A 15,659-nucleotide genomic window follows, 5' to 3' on the forward strand; every position below is an offset into this window, starting at 1 on the left:
ATAGTCCTTTGTTTACATGCAGTCCCTCATCTCTGCGGAAGGAGGCTTTCTTTCTCTCTTTCGGTAGTGCAGCGTGACTCCGACCAGCTGTTTCCCGCCTTGAAAGCGATCAGCTGCGCGCACACACACACACACACACACACACACACACACACACACACACACACACAGGGAGAAAGGGGAGGGGCTGAGGAAGAGCGAGGTAGAGAGCCACACACAACGAGGGAACCCCATCAGCTGGAAGTCGAGTAACATTACAACTACATTTCCAAACGCACGAATTCATCTTTTTTCCTCCTTTGGATCGGATAAAAACGCCACAATTAATCATTTTTATTCTTAATCAGCCAATATTGCCTTTTATTATTATTTTTTTAATTTTTTGGGGGGGAGAAAGGGAACTGGGAAGATTGGTGGTGGTGGGGGGAGATCAAAACTGGAGAGCCGCGAGCATGGAGTATTTCATGGTTCCCGCTCAGAAGGTGCCCTCTTTGCAACACTTCAGGAAAACGGAGAAAGAAGTCATCGGGGGGTTGTGTAGGTGTGTATCCTGTTATGTTATTGTCTATTTATAATCACAACACGCGCAGACGCGTGCGCGAGGATGAGGCAACATGCTTCTGTTATTGTGCGCGCACGACCCTTCTGCGAGAGCTAATTGACGTGGAAATGACTCCTCAGATAGCGTATGAGTCGTCTATGCGCGTTTCGGGGTGATATTTGCCCCATTCGGGTGCGAAATGTGACAATTTAGTGGCTATCAAACACAAACCACGTGGTTGCCCAGCAGCACAGCACGCCGCTGCTCACTCGCTCAGTTTATCCTCAAATTACCCCCTCACCGACGTCGTAAAGGTGGCCGTGTTCGGTGAGGTATAGCCCGGCCGTGAGAGGTCATTTTTACCAGGCGTGCTGGGGGTTGTTTGGTTGGCTAAGTTGTAGTGGGGAAGCGCGGCCATGCTTCTTCTTGTGCTGGTGGTGGATGGAGACTAGAACCGTAAACAACAAGGGTGTCTGAAGTCAGATTTTACTGTTTGTGACTTCGTCTTTGCGACGGTTAAAATTCGCCATTTTTCGGCGGTGGGGGACTTTTTAGGAAAACAGCGGCGGGACTTCGCAATCGCCTCCACTGCGTCGTTTTCAGCGCCTGCCATGCTGCCTGCCGCATTGTTGTAATGGCGGGGGACGCGGAAAAAGTCTGCCCGGAGCACGCTATAGGGGGCGGGGGAGTCTAAAGACTACCTTGGCGGATGTTTCAAATATTAATCCCTCTTAACGAAAGCACATTTCAACAAGCGCGTGACAGAATTGACATATTTTAGCGGAATTAATGGTGTTTAATAATAAGGGGGTGTGTACGTGTATACGTCCGCAAGCCTGCTTGACGAGGGAGGCGGAGGGATCCAGTGTTGCTGACTCTATGTCCTCGCGCGGGGCAACATGGGAAACGAAGTTCTTCTTGGGGTGTTAAAAAAAATATCTTAAATTTAACGTAGTCTATCTTTTTTTCTTTTTCTAAACAAAATATTTATCGTTTTCAAACGTGCACCGTTTTTCTTCAGTGGGAATACAATAACCATCATGTTCATCACTAGTTGACTAGATGTTCGTTGTTTCGTTTTTGTTGAAGAGACCACGTGACAGGGCCAGATGCCTCGTACTTTCAAAACATACTGTAGTGTACACAGTGGCCGCTTTATTAGGTGCACCAGTGCAATTTAAAACATTTAAATAAACAAAATTTGAGTTCGATGTTTAAAATAGACTTATAAATGTAGATTTTAGAGATGTGGGATATTCTTTCGTTATTTGTATTTACAGTAGCTTGAAAATGAATCTAAATATTCGACACGTCTCAATGTGATGCATACTTTTATACCATTCATTTCCACATGTAAAAAAAAAAACAATGCACGTCTTGGCATGTTGGCAACTCAATTAAATGTGCATGATTGCTGTGGCTGTAAAGTGTTTTTACTTCTATCATGATTTACTTCAGTAGTACAGTAATTTCATTTAAACATAGAGCAAAAATTAAACATTTTCTTCTTATATTGCCCAAAACCTAAGTATAATAACAGGGAAAAATGTGTATTCTGAGAACCGGTTATCAATTAAAATACCTCATTTTTAAATGTGTATTTAAATACTGAAACCCTTGTTCCGCTTGGCTGTCATCACTGGGCTTTGGATGCTTGTGTTGGACATGCCACCGCCATTCGGACTCGTGTCGTGTGTGCGTACAATTGTTCCTGGTGTTTGGGCTGAAGGGGCTGAGACATTGCAGATAAGCGCCTGGCTGGAGATGGATGCTGAAATACAGAGATTGTTACAGAGGATATTATAGCAGAGCTTTGCTTAGACCCCCCCCCCCCCTAACTTTGGGAAAAGTCTTGATTTAGTGTCAAATGTTGCATCATATATGTATATATGTATATATATATATATATATATATATATATATATATATATACATATATACATATAACATACTGCATGTAGCTACATTCTGATGATTTTTCCTTGTACTCTCTCTTCATCTTCAGCCTGGCCAACATTCCTCTGACCCCAGAAACGGCGCGTGACCAGGAGAGGCGAATCCGCCGCGAGATCGCCAACAGCAACGAGCGGCGGCGCATGCAGAGCATCAACTCCGGCTTCCAGTCGCTGAAGACACTCATCCCACACAGCGATGGCGAAAAGCTCAGCAAGGTGAACGGGTGGCTCTAAAATGGTCACGTTTTTTTATTTGCTGGGCTTTATTTCCAATGTTCCTTTCTCAGGCCGCCATTTTGCAGCAGACGGCGGAGTACATTTTCACGTTGGAGCAGGAGAAGACACGACTACTGCAGCAGAACAGCCAACTCAAGCGAATCATACAGGTACATTTGATTGGATTTAGATTCTTTAGGTTGTGATGAATTTCTATTTTGATTATTTGGGTTGTGATATCGGTTCAGTAAGAAGTAAAAAGTACACAAATAGGAGGGTGTTTTGACAATTTTGAATTTTTTTAAGTTAAATATGTGACCATTTGCAAGGTTCTACATTAAAGGTGGCCCACGGCCTGCCTGCTTGGAACGGACCACCTGAATTTGACTGATGCTGGCTCAACTGGGCCAGTACAAGTTTTATGAATAAATATGAACACATTAACATGTTCTTGATTAAAAAAGATATCCATTTCATATTCAATATTTAAAGTTTTATCCACTTAAATTGACGAGTCATCATGAATGTTTTTACCACGCTGTACACATTTTTTGAGCATCAGGTTAAATCCTTCCATCAGGAATTGCTTTAACAAGATATAAAGCCTAGAAAATGTAAATGTTAAATCTTCAGTAAGATTTTACACTACAAAGAGAAACCGATGATGAAAAAAAAAAAAAAAGTAAACAGATCTAATATTTTAAATAATGCAGTAAGATGCTAAATATAAAATAATAATTTATACTTATTATATTATATCTTGAATATACAGCTGGTTCTGCAGGGCTGCCAGAGCATGGCTTATAACCCCAAAAGGCGTAATGTCGTACCCTGATATGTTTCATGTCATGTCACTTTTTGGTTTTTTTTGCAACAAGCCATGTACATGTACATAATTGTGTGTATGGCGTACAGAAAAAAAAGAGAGAGTTTTATATAACGGTGGAAAAAGCTATGTGCATGTTAACTTAAATACTTCCTTGAAAATTGTAATAAAAATAAAAATTTCAACAATAACAAAATAACTTATTTGTGCATATGGAGTACCAAAAAAAGTGCATGTAAACGGAATATTTCTTTACTCTGAATGAAATGAAAAGTGCTAATCACTCACATGGAACTCTCTCTTCCGACATCAACAACTCCAAAGCGCGAGTTTACACTGACTAATATTACCGCAGCTTACCGAGCAGTTGTGAACGTCTTCCAGTTGTAGCTGTATGACTATTACACTGCCCCCTGGTGGCCAAGGCACACATGCGCCCACAAAGTTGGGCTCCTGGTCTCCAACTAGAAACTAGAAAACTGCTGCTGTAAATTCTTCACATCTTGGCTGCCGACCGCGTCTCTCGGCAGGAGTTGAGCGGCTCCTCCCCGAAGAGGAGGCGTGTGGAGGAGAAGGACGAAGGCATCGGCTCACCGGACATCCTGGAGGAGGAGAAGACGGAGGATCTGCGGCGGGAGATGATTGAATTGAGGCAGCAGCTGGAGAAGGAACGCTCTGTCAGGATGATGCTGGAAGACCAGGTGACACGCGCGCGCGCACGTTTTCGCCCACACATTTCCTGTCCAACGGTCACTCCCTCACACACTCACTCACTCTGTTATTATCAGTTTTTCTTACTGTATCACACACACTGTCACTTTCTCCCTCACTCTCTCTTACAGGCTTCTCACTCGCACGCCATCTCTCAAACACTGTGTTAATGATGACTGTGTGTGTTTACCAGATGCGCACACTGGATGCAGAGGTTTATCCAGAGAAACTGAAGGCTCTGAGCCAGCAGAACCTTGTGTGTGTGCAGCAACACAAGCAGCTGGAGAGGGACCTTACACCTGCTCACAGTCCACAGGTACACACACACACACACACACACACACACACACACACACACACACACACACACACACACACACACACACACACACCCTCTCGAGATCCATGGCAACAGATGTATCCCAAAACATGAGGAGCGCTTAATTTTGTCCAATAACAGACTGTCATTTTCAATATGTGCTCTGACATGGGCAAGGCAGTAGATTTAATTCACAAAGATTGGATTATACTCTTTATGTTCCTGAGCACGGCAATGCCTGTTATGTGCTAGGGCTGGGCAATTCATCGAATTTCAAAATTTGGAAGCTGATCAATGTCATTTCAAATCTCTACTGCCATGTCTGGTTGAAAAATGAACCTGCGCACATGACGTCACATCCGCAGACACAGGATGCTGCAGGAAATTCGAACCTGGATCCAGTCTGAAAACTATTGGCCAGAGGCTTGCAGTATATTTAAGGTGTTCATTTGCATAAATGGTCAAATAAAAAGGCCATTGTAAATATATTTTTGGACAAATTGCTCCATAGAGCAGCTTTAATCATGATTTTGATTTTGGCTTCTGACAATCTTAATATCCGGTAACTAATTTTTCACAGTTTGGGAAGAATATGTGCTTTTGAGCACTGTTTGTATGTTTTCCTCCTGCCTAAGTGAGTGAATATTCGTTATTTGAAAGAATATCCTTTTGATGCTAATTTCCCGTTAGCCTGTCAATTCGATTTTTTTGTTGACTTTAGCATTAGCACTTTTGATGTTTTTAAAACAAAGCATGTCTTTAATTTAAATATACAATGTGTGCCATTCTTAAACTCCCATTAAGGTGATATTAACTCATTCACTGCCATTGACGGCTATAGACGTCAAAAATTAATTTGAACTATTTCTATTTGTTTCACATTTTTTTCCACTTTTCTTAACAAGAGTATGAAAACCTAGAAAAAAATGTATTGTACATTTAGAACAGACATAAAATTTGTGATTAATCATGAGTTAACTATTGAAGTCATGCGATTAATTACAGTTAAAAAAAAATGTAATAGCCTTATGCACCTAATTAAAAAAAGAAGAAAAGATGAATAAAAATTAGGGGCCTCAGGCAATTTTTTTTTTTTTATTGTAATTAATCGCATGACATCAATAGTTAACTCACGATTAATCACAAATTTTATATCTGTTCTAAATGTACAATTTAAAAAATCTAGGTTTTCATACTCTTGTTAACAAAAGTGGAATCAAATGTGAAAATAATAGAAGTAGTTCAAATGAATTTTTGACGTCTATAGCCGTCAATGGCAGTGAATGAGTTAAACAGCTTAAAGCTCACTCGGGGACACACGCAAAAGCAACATGGTGCATTCAGGGTACTTTCACAGCGTTGAGAACTTGTAAATACACCACACAGTTTGGCACATTCATCGTTTTTCTTCCATTATGTTTGAATGAGTGCAATCACAGTTTCTGTTTTTGATTCATCTGATCTCATTTTACTTTATTACTGATTTATTTTCAGGTTATATTTAGTTTTCAACGATTTGAGCAATTGTTATTGTTTTACCAACACATTTCCACATGCTGTTGCATGAAATATGACAACCCAGTTCCCAGGTTCGCTCAGTAAGTCCCAAGACTTGTGAAAATAAAAATACAACAACAAAATATGATCAAATAAATATGATGATGATAAGGGAGATGCTCATTCACAGTAAGGTGTTGATGCAGCAGAATAAAACTGCAAGAGGCTTGAATTTCACATATTTACAAACTTAAATTTTTGTAGCTGACAAAAAAAGAGTGTTCAAGAATGATGTGTTCAACGTGCAGGGATGAATAGACATGAGAGTATGATGGTACGTTTGAGTTGTTGAGTTTTGGTTGTTGTTTTTTTTATCACCTAATAATGATGTACATTAATTTTGAATTCAGTATTGATGAATATATTATTATATAATTTAATTAATTCATATATTTTCCATAATCACCCAGCCCTATTACATTCCCCTTATTCAATTTTAATTAGATCTTCATTTACACAACATTGTGGAGCGATCACATGTCTGCCGTTTACATGCTTCGATAGGAGCTGCTCTTTATATCATATACCAGGAAGTGATCAACTGAATCACAATTTGCATATGTTGACGCGGCATCCTCTCTGCCAGGTGTCCGCCGCAGCCACCACTCCCGCGCCCACACACCACACAACAGTCATCGTCCCCGCGCCTGTCCCCCCGCCGTCACAGTCCCATCATGTCACCGTGGTAACCATGGGCCCGGCGTCCGTCATCAACACCGTCTCCACGTCCCGGCAGAATCTGGACACTATCGTCCAGGTAAGACCGGCTTCGCTTCCTCAATGTTTTTGATAAATATGCCTTCAAATTAAAATTTGGTCATTCACGCATAATATAAAAGGAGCAAGATTATTTTGAAAAAAATAAGGAAAAGAAAATACATATCTGTTTTCAAATGTAAGGAATAAAAGTCAAAACTCGTCATAAAAAGAAATAGTCAAGTTAAACAGTACAGAATAATAGTATTTTTTTTTTAAAGTTTGGTAATATGCAGGGTGTGCCATCTTAGGCACCCCACGAATCGATTCGATTACGATTCAGGGTGCTATGATTTGCGATTTTTCCCTCGTTCTGGATTTTTTTTCTTACTTTGTGGCTACTTCATACTTTTAAGCAAGGTTTATTTGTCAGTATTTATTATTTAATGTAGCCAAACAAATGTATGTCCATTACTTTTTATTTCCAATCGCCTGATGAGCTGCTCTTTTTCACAAGGTGCAAAAACAAAACAGTTTCAAAGGCAGTACTTTTCAAAAATAGATTTCTCTATTAACTCATTCAATGCCATTGACGACTATAGACGTCAAAAAATTCATTTGAACTATTTCTATTTATGAAACATTTGTTTCCCACTTTTGTTAACAAGAGTATGTATACCTAGATTTTTAAAATTGTATTAGAACAGATATAACATTTGTGATTAATCGCGAGTTAACTAGTCAAGTCATGCGATTAATTACGATTAAAAAATAATAATTGCCTGACGCCCCTAATTTTTTATCTTTTCTTTAAAAGAAAGAAAAGAAAAGTATGACTTCACTAGTTAAGTCACGATTAATCACAAATTTTATATCTGTTCTAAATGTACAATACTTTTTTTTCTAGGTTTTCATACTCTTGTTAACAAAAGTGGAAAACTAATAGAAATAGTTAAAATAAATGTTTGACGTCTATAGCTGTCAATGGCAATGAATGAGTTAACAATCCAATACAATGTACTCTGGTGGAATGAATTCCACATTTTCTAGAAAACATTAAACATAAAGTGCCTTTAGAAAGAAATAAGACTTATTTTAACCCAAAAATTCACAGATTTCTGTACTTTTACCAAAAAAAAACCACTTCACTTATTCCGATAATGCAGTTTGAACCAACACAAAAGACAGCTAATTCAGTAAATAATATAGAGACTTCCAAACAAAATCTTCAATGGGGAGCATAAATCCCTCAACAACTTTAAAACAATATCAACTGTCTTAATTTGGAGGACGTCACTCACATCTCCCAGTCGTTGCTCAACTCATTCATAAAATGCGCCGTTTCCGTGACATATAATTCTGTAGCAACGGAAATCCACCCATCACGTCAGCGCTGTCCTGCATGCTGTTTTCCGGCGACTCCAGCACTTTTTGGTCATGTTGCACAGTTCGGGAACAGCTTTACAGGCAAAATTGTTTTGCTTTCACTTTCGCACCACAGCGCGAAAGCCCTGGTTGTTAACGAGCGCTTATGGACTAAAAAGGTTGCGATGGATGATGAGATTCGTCTCGCCCTTTCAGAGCTGCGGGAAACTTTTGACAGTCCTTCTTCTATTGTTCGCTGGTTAGCAGCAACAACCGTCGGATTCTTCTCCGCTAACCAGGGGTGGGAACGCGAAAGCTGTTGCATGTTTACCGCTCGCTTTTTATCCTGAGGAGAAAATCTGTCGCTCAGTAACTTCCGCTGCCGCTTTAAATGATAATTTTTTTTTTAATAATAATCCACTCCCGCCATCCTCATTTTGCGCGTTCCTTTAGATGTCCAAGCGTGTCTTTTACTTTCATTCCGCGAGCAGCGGTAGTGTTCCTGTCATTAAGTTATTATGGAAAATAATACTTTTTGAACATTTCTGAATCGTAATCAAATGGTCACGCGTTGAATTGCGATGAATTTAATAATCAATGTATTGGCAATTACAAGCTTAATTCGTTCTGTGACCACGCTTGTAACTCACGAGGCTCTGTCCTGTCCCGAATCATCTTTCCTTGTAGGAATACATTCATCCAATCCAACCCCACGAAAACACTAACAAAAATGCCGTATTGTGTTTTTAATAATCAAGATAACACTATTGTAGAACAGTATTTAGTGCTTCATAAAAATCTACATTAATCACATCATTAAACAGAATGTAAAGAATTTAACGGCATCATGGTTCCATGCTTCAATGCACATTTACAGTGTACCGTATTCCTTCTGGTGTGCACATTTTGGCCACCAGGGGTCAGTATAACAGGCCAGCAGAAGAGTTACATAAATAAGTAAGCTGCAGTAATTTTGGTTGATTTTTGCTCAGGATAAAGAATATATTCCTGTGAGTATTGTAATATTGTCTGTCTATTATGTTGCTGCACTAGTTGTGTTCACATTTCATTTGCTTGAAGAGTTGCAACTAGCACATCGTCATTGCAAGCCCATTTACGGCCTTTTGCGGTATGTGTTAGCATTGAGCTAGGTTGTATACTTTGGTTAAATAGGTGCCATTTTCTTTATATATAATTAATGTGATGACTTAATTATTTTTTATTATTAATTATTTTACTTGCTCAACTGAAGGTTGAGCCGTGATTGGTCATTACCTATTTCCTCAGCACAGGTGATGTCATCTTCAGTTGACAGCAAGTGGAACATTTTATTTTTTAAAGGTTTTTATGAAAAAAATGAAGTTATCAAATTAATTCTGGACAACATACTAACTTTTTACTGCTGAAAATGTCTCACAATGAGTCAAGTATCCCTTTAAACTGGGAATGGCAAACAACCATCAGCAAGTAGCTGGTTATCGTTAGATTGCAATTTAGCACTTGCAACTCAAGGTGATAAATCAGCCGAGCGTCTGCTTGTCAAGTATGTAAGTCAAGGTAGCACATGATTATCGGGCGATAGCTGTCATTCACTGTAGTTGGACACCAGAGTGCGCTATGTCAACACTCCTCACACCTTCTGTCTGTCCCCGCAGGCCATCCAGCACATCGAGGGCACCCAAGGGAAGGGCGGCGGGTGCGAGGAAGAGCAGCGGCGGGCGGTCATCGTCAGCTCGGGGCGCATCCTCTCCGACAGCGACGAGCCGGACGACTGCTCGCTGCCATAAGTTCCTGTCTCACACGCACTTACACACACTCGCATACACCGCAAAACACAACGGAACAGGAACAGGGCTGGTCGGCACATCCAAGCACTCTTTTGCTACACACTTACCTACAGTACAGTATAGTTCTGTGATAGGCAGTTTAGCCATGCATACTACAACGCCCCTTGCTCATATCTGGTTAACTCATAGAACGGTTATTAGAGGAGCTACTTGACTTGACTGACTGCTCTTATGAATACTGGATGCTACTTATTCAAGCTACACATCTTTTTGGTGTCCGTTCCACCTGCCACTGAAACAAGATTATCCTCGAGACTAGGGCACGACTGATGTGGATTTGTTATTTTATTTTTTTAGGCTGATGCTGATTACAATATTTGGCAGACTACAATTCAGATAAAATAAAATAAATATATTGACTAGAATTGGTCCCTTAACTCAAATTTTTTTGCCAATTTTGAAAACGCCAATATCGGCAGATTATATCAGCAGGCCGATGAATCGGTCGGGCCCTACTCAAGACATCACTGCCACCTTTTTCGGAGGCTTCTAGAAGTGATTGTATCTGGGAGGAGAGAGTACACTTCATGGTTTGTCTTTATGTCTTCATGTTGCCATTCTTACTGGGCTGGCTTCCCGGTACACTCCACATGACTTTTTTCCATATTAACTCATTCACTGCCATTGACGGCTATAGACGTCAAAAATTCATTTGAACTATTTCTAGTAGTTTAAAAAAAATTCTACTTTTGTTAACAAGAGTATGAAAACCTATGTATTTTTATTGTACATTTTGAACAGTGATTAATTGTGAGTTAACTCGTGAAGTAATGCGATTAATTACGATTAAAAAAAATAATCACCTGACACACCGAATTTTTAATAATCTTTAAGTCGCATCAGGCGATTAAAATTTTCAATTGTAATTAATCGCACGACTTCAACAGTTAACTCACAATTAATCACACATTTTATATCTGTATTTCTAAAAAAATGAATTCAAGGTTTTCATACTCTTGTAAACAAAAGTGGAAAAAAATGTGAAACTAATAGAAATAGTTCAAATGAATTTTTGACGTCTATAGCCGTCAATGGCAGTGAATGAGTTAACATTTGTTACACCCAGAGCCTGGCAAAACAACCCCTTTTTTCCTTTTCTTGGGTTATAAGGGAAAACTTTTTTTTCCCTTAATGCGCTCATGGCCGTGCAGCGAAATCTAGCGGCACAACCGAATTACAATCATATGTACAGTATGTTCAATCAATTTGCTTTCGATATAGAGCAGGGGTCACCAACACCAAAACGGTGAGCTGCATCTAACCATTTTTGTTGTTATCATTGTTTAAATTGCTTTTTGGTGTGAGTTTTAGAAAAATAGTGTAAAAATGTACAGTAAAAGCTCTGTTTCATTACAGAAAGTATGACTAAATATAAATAAATCTAGTTCATCTAATTCGGACAGCTAGAAATACATTTAACTATAGCTTTGCATACAAAAACAATAGGCATGTCACTATCTCATCTTATTAGATCATTATGATTATTATGCATCGGTGTCTTATCTAAGCCATTATTATTATTATTATTATAAAAACCTAAAACTAGGTCTCAGTTTAAAAAAAAAGTTGGTGACCCCTCTGATTTAGAGCATTTATTCTTGTTTGAAATTTCAATGAAAAGCCATCAGACATAAATGCTCATAGTATCGATTGTTGTGATTTAAAGGTGCATTGTGGAGTTTAAAATGTTCATCATAATGCCTTTTCTACATCATGCGTGCTCCACCAATGCCCAGATGAGTAGAAAGAGCCCTGGCTTTTTTTTACTCCGACTGCACCTATCAGCCTGTATCTTCTTTTCAATGTGGAGTTTTTGGAGCAAACACGCCACAGTTTCTTGGGGGTGGGGTGTGGTGGAGGGTGACCTCATGCTAACCCCACAGACATTTAATGTATGACACAATTGGGATAGAAACTGAAAATAAAAAACAAGAGGCCAGCTTCGAGCACAGCCCAAACTCCAGCTCAGACTTGCACACGCACCATGCACGAGCTTGACACGGGGGCTGCAGTTACGCTTTAGGCTGGAGGGGGCAGTCACGAGTACTAAAAGTGACAAACTCCAAATTAACTCATTCACTGCCATTGACGGCTATAGACGTCAAAAATTAATTTGAACTATTTCTATTAGTTTAAAAAAAATGCCACTTTTGTTAACAAGAGTATGAAAACCGAGAAAAAAATTATTGGACATTTAGAACAGATATAAAAATTTTGATTAATTAACTAGTGAAGTCATGTGATTAATTACGGAAAAAATTTAATCCCCCAACGCTCCTAATTCTTAATCTTTTCTTCTTTCTTTTTTTTCCATTTTTTTTATTTTTAATAATCTTTTTTGTTGTTGAAAAGATTATTAAAAATTAGGGGCGTCAGGCGATTACATTTTTTAATTAATTGCATGACTTCAATAGTTAACTCAATCAATCAATTTCATTACTTTTTAAAAGAAAAAAGACAATAAAAAAACAATATTCAAATTCCAAGTAAAGCAAAAGAATAAAAGGGACAGAAAGAAATAAAACTTGTTTTGTCTGCCCCTGATCAAAAAAACAACTCACAATTAATCACAAATGTTATATCTGTTCTAAATTTACAATAAAAAAATGTTTCTAGGTTTTCATACTCTTGTTAACAAAAGTGGGAAAAAATGTTTAACTAATAGAAAATATTTTTTGACGTCTATAGCCGTCAATGGCAGTGAATGAGTTAAGACTGGAATGCCCCCTCCCCCAACAGGAAAATACGTTGTAATGTTCAAAGGACATTTAGGGCAAGTGCAGCGGAACTTCCGAATCTGAACCAATTTTGACTTCAGCTTTTTATAGAAGGAGGGGGGGGGTCAGACAGTTATGGCATCAGAGTATTGTTGATGGCTATTGAAATGCATTGGGATTTTTTATGGGTAATCTTTCTATTACCCAACCCCAAAAAAATTGTTCAAAGAAAGGCTGATAAACCTGCTGTATGCGTTTTGGAGGGCTTTGCGCCATCTTGTGGCATCCTGGAGCAATACACAAAGCTCACAAAAATACATCAAGAGCTGCAAATGGGCTCTTTGCACAAATCCACTACTTCGTGAACTCAATACCACTCCTTCATTTCCTGTCTTTCATGTTTGGACAAACTGATTTATCCAGGTGTGTCTGGCCATTGTCGTTGTGGTTACTGAGATCAGGCACACCTGGATTAATCAGTTTGTCCAAACATGAAAGACAGGAAATGAAGGAGTGGTATTGAGTTCACGAAGTAGTCAATTTGTGCAAAGAGCCCATTCGAGCAGTTTGTCAGTGAATGTATGATCATAGGTTCGACAGAAAAACCCAATTAAGTTGACTGTACTTGATCCCAATGTGTCAACGGCTCATGACAGACATTGACACAAAATGGAGGTTCCACTGCAGTAGCCGACATGCGAACACAAGGCCAGTATGCATTTCCAATAAAGCGTTCCCAATTATTCACAGTGTAGCGAAACGCCATTTCTAAAATTGTGTGCACTATGTTGTATTTCCCCACTCGAAAAACATTCCAAGTGAATTGAACACTCGCGTCATTCCTGGGTGATGTCGAAACGGTTTTGTCCTGAGGTGTACGATCACCACGTCGCCCCCTGTACAGATGGCGCTTTTTATCCTGCTGGACAGATAAATACATCTATTCATTGTTGACGTCACAACCCTTTAATAGAAATAAGAGGCATTTGGAAAATTGTAATCATTTTTTCCAAGATGTATCATCCTTAAAAATGGTTGTTGATGATATGCTCTTTTTGTTATGTTTTATTAGCACTTATGCGTACAATATTGGAGCCCTCCATATACAGCCCATCAAATTTTACTGGCTCTCATATGCTGTCTTTTCTTAAAAAAAAAAATGTTTTTCTGTCCTTTTGCCCTCGTTTGTTGTCATCGAGAAACTATTTTGATTTTGTAAGAAACGTTTGGCGGATAATAGAGGCTCGTGCCTTTGTAAAGACAGAATAATAAAGTTTGTACTTTGTTTTTTTTTCATGTGTGTGCCTTGCTGCATTATTTAAGTACATCATTTTTAGGGATGGCTGAATATTGATATCTGACCTTATTTACTTGCTATGGTTGGCGATACCAGTATTGGCCGCCCTCTTGAGGCCGTTTAATGATCGGGACTAAGAATTTGGTAATATAGAAAATTGGCATTAATTTCATGCAATTTGAAGGAAAAATGCTACATTGGGATATATAGGTTTTTCTTGAAAATTATGTCAGTGATTTTTTTCGGGGGGAAATTATGTATCAAAAGTGTGCTACTAGTGTTATCAGAACTTAGTATTGATGACTATGCAAATTGAGTACGTCCCTAATAATTTTTCATCGCTGCTTAAAATGATATTTGAATTCTTGCACTATATTGTTAGTTATAATTTCTGTGTATTATGTATTAATAAATTAAAATACTTCTCATAAATTACATATTTTTTAAATAAATCTTTTAAAAAAAGTTTTTTTTAAGTAGTGTTCCCTCGTTTTCCGCTGGGTTTAGGTTCCAAAAAATACCCACAATAAAAGAAATCCGCAAAGTAGTTAGCTTTATGTTTTAAATGTATTATAAATGTTTTAAGGCTCTGAAACACCTCATCACACAGGTTATACACTTTTCTCATCAAGGCATGTAAATGTTCTCACATATGTCTCTTGTTTAAACATTCTCAATGTTCAAACCTCAAATTTGATCAAATAGGTACATTACATTAAAAAATGCATGCAAAATCGCACCTAGCAAATTCCCGAAACAGCGAGGCCGTGAAACGTGAACCGCGTTACAGCGAGGGAACACTGTACACTCAAATCATTAACTTGATTATTAAATGTTTTTCTTGTAAATTTAAATATTTTGCCATGCAACTAAAGTATGTCATTCTGTTAATGTTACAATCAAATATTGACTTAATTCTTGTAAATTACAATTGAACCCCCCGACACACACAAATTCTTGGACAATAACAGGTTTAAACTCATAAAACTTCATTTTTTTTGTCATAACAATTTTATGAGGGAAACGTTTCAGGAATTGATTCAGTACTTTTGACTTTTACTGTTTGTTTTTTAAGTTAATCTATTTAAAAAAAAAAAAAGAAGAAGAAGAAGAAAAAGCTTTTCCAACGCAAAAGTGGCACCATCCTCCATGGGATTAAATTCTCAGATTGAGATTCCTTAAGGCGTGGTGAATTTCCACAGTGTCTGCTTCTGTTGGATAAAACACTAATCCGCCCAGCATTTAGCTGTGTCAGGAATTTGGGGTTGACTCAAGGGTCCCCGTGTAGCAGACATCCCCTTGCCTTATGCTTCACATTCACATTTTCACGTTACTCTACTTTGGTTTAAGCCACTGAGAGGCTGAACGTTTGTGACTCTAGCGAATGTTGGGTTTGTTTATGGTCACAACGTTCGCTAAATGTTCACCAAATGCTTGAATGTTTTTTTTTTGTCGTACAGAAATTTTGAACATATACATAAACAGGTATAGTAAGTATATTTGCCACTCATATGTCAAGAGTATTAAAAAGTATCCTTTTATTGTACATTTCGAACTGATAGAAACTGCGATTCATTCTGAGTTAACTACTGTATGGAAATCATGCAGTTGA

The 15,659-nt window shown here is 38.3% G+C and overlaps 1 protein-coding gene across 1 annotated transcript; it reads left to right on the top strand.

Moving 5' to 3' along the window:
* Positions 1–203: 203 nt before the first annotated feature.
* tfap4 (transcription factor AP-4 (activating enhancer binding protein 4)) lies at positions 204–13,173 on the top strand. Its single transcript, XM_086096863.1, has 7 exons — positions 204–541; positions 2,547–2,712; positions 2,784–2,882; positions 4,069–4,239; positions 4,443–4,565; positions 6,712–6,882; positions 9,842–13,173. The coding sequence occupies exons 1-7, from the start codon at positions 453–455 to the stop codon at positions 9,971–9,973; spliced, it is 951 nt and encodes a 316-aa protein (XP_085952989.1). The 5' UTR covers positions 204–452; the 3' UTR covers positions 9,974–13,173.
* Positions 13,174–15,659: the final 2,486 nt, after the last annotated feature.

The sequence above is a fragment of the Leptonotus elevatus genome, chromosome 1 (assembly GCF_054856555.1).
Source record: "Leptonotus elevatus isolate MCC_2025b chromosome 1, RoL_Lele_1.0, whole genome shotgun sequence".
NCBI classification, from domain to species: Eukaryota; Metazoa; Chordata; class Actinopteri; order Syngnathiformes; family Syngnathidae; genus Leptonotus; species Leptonotus elevatus.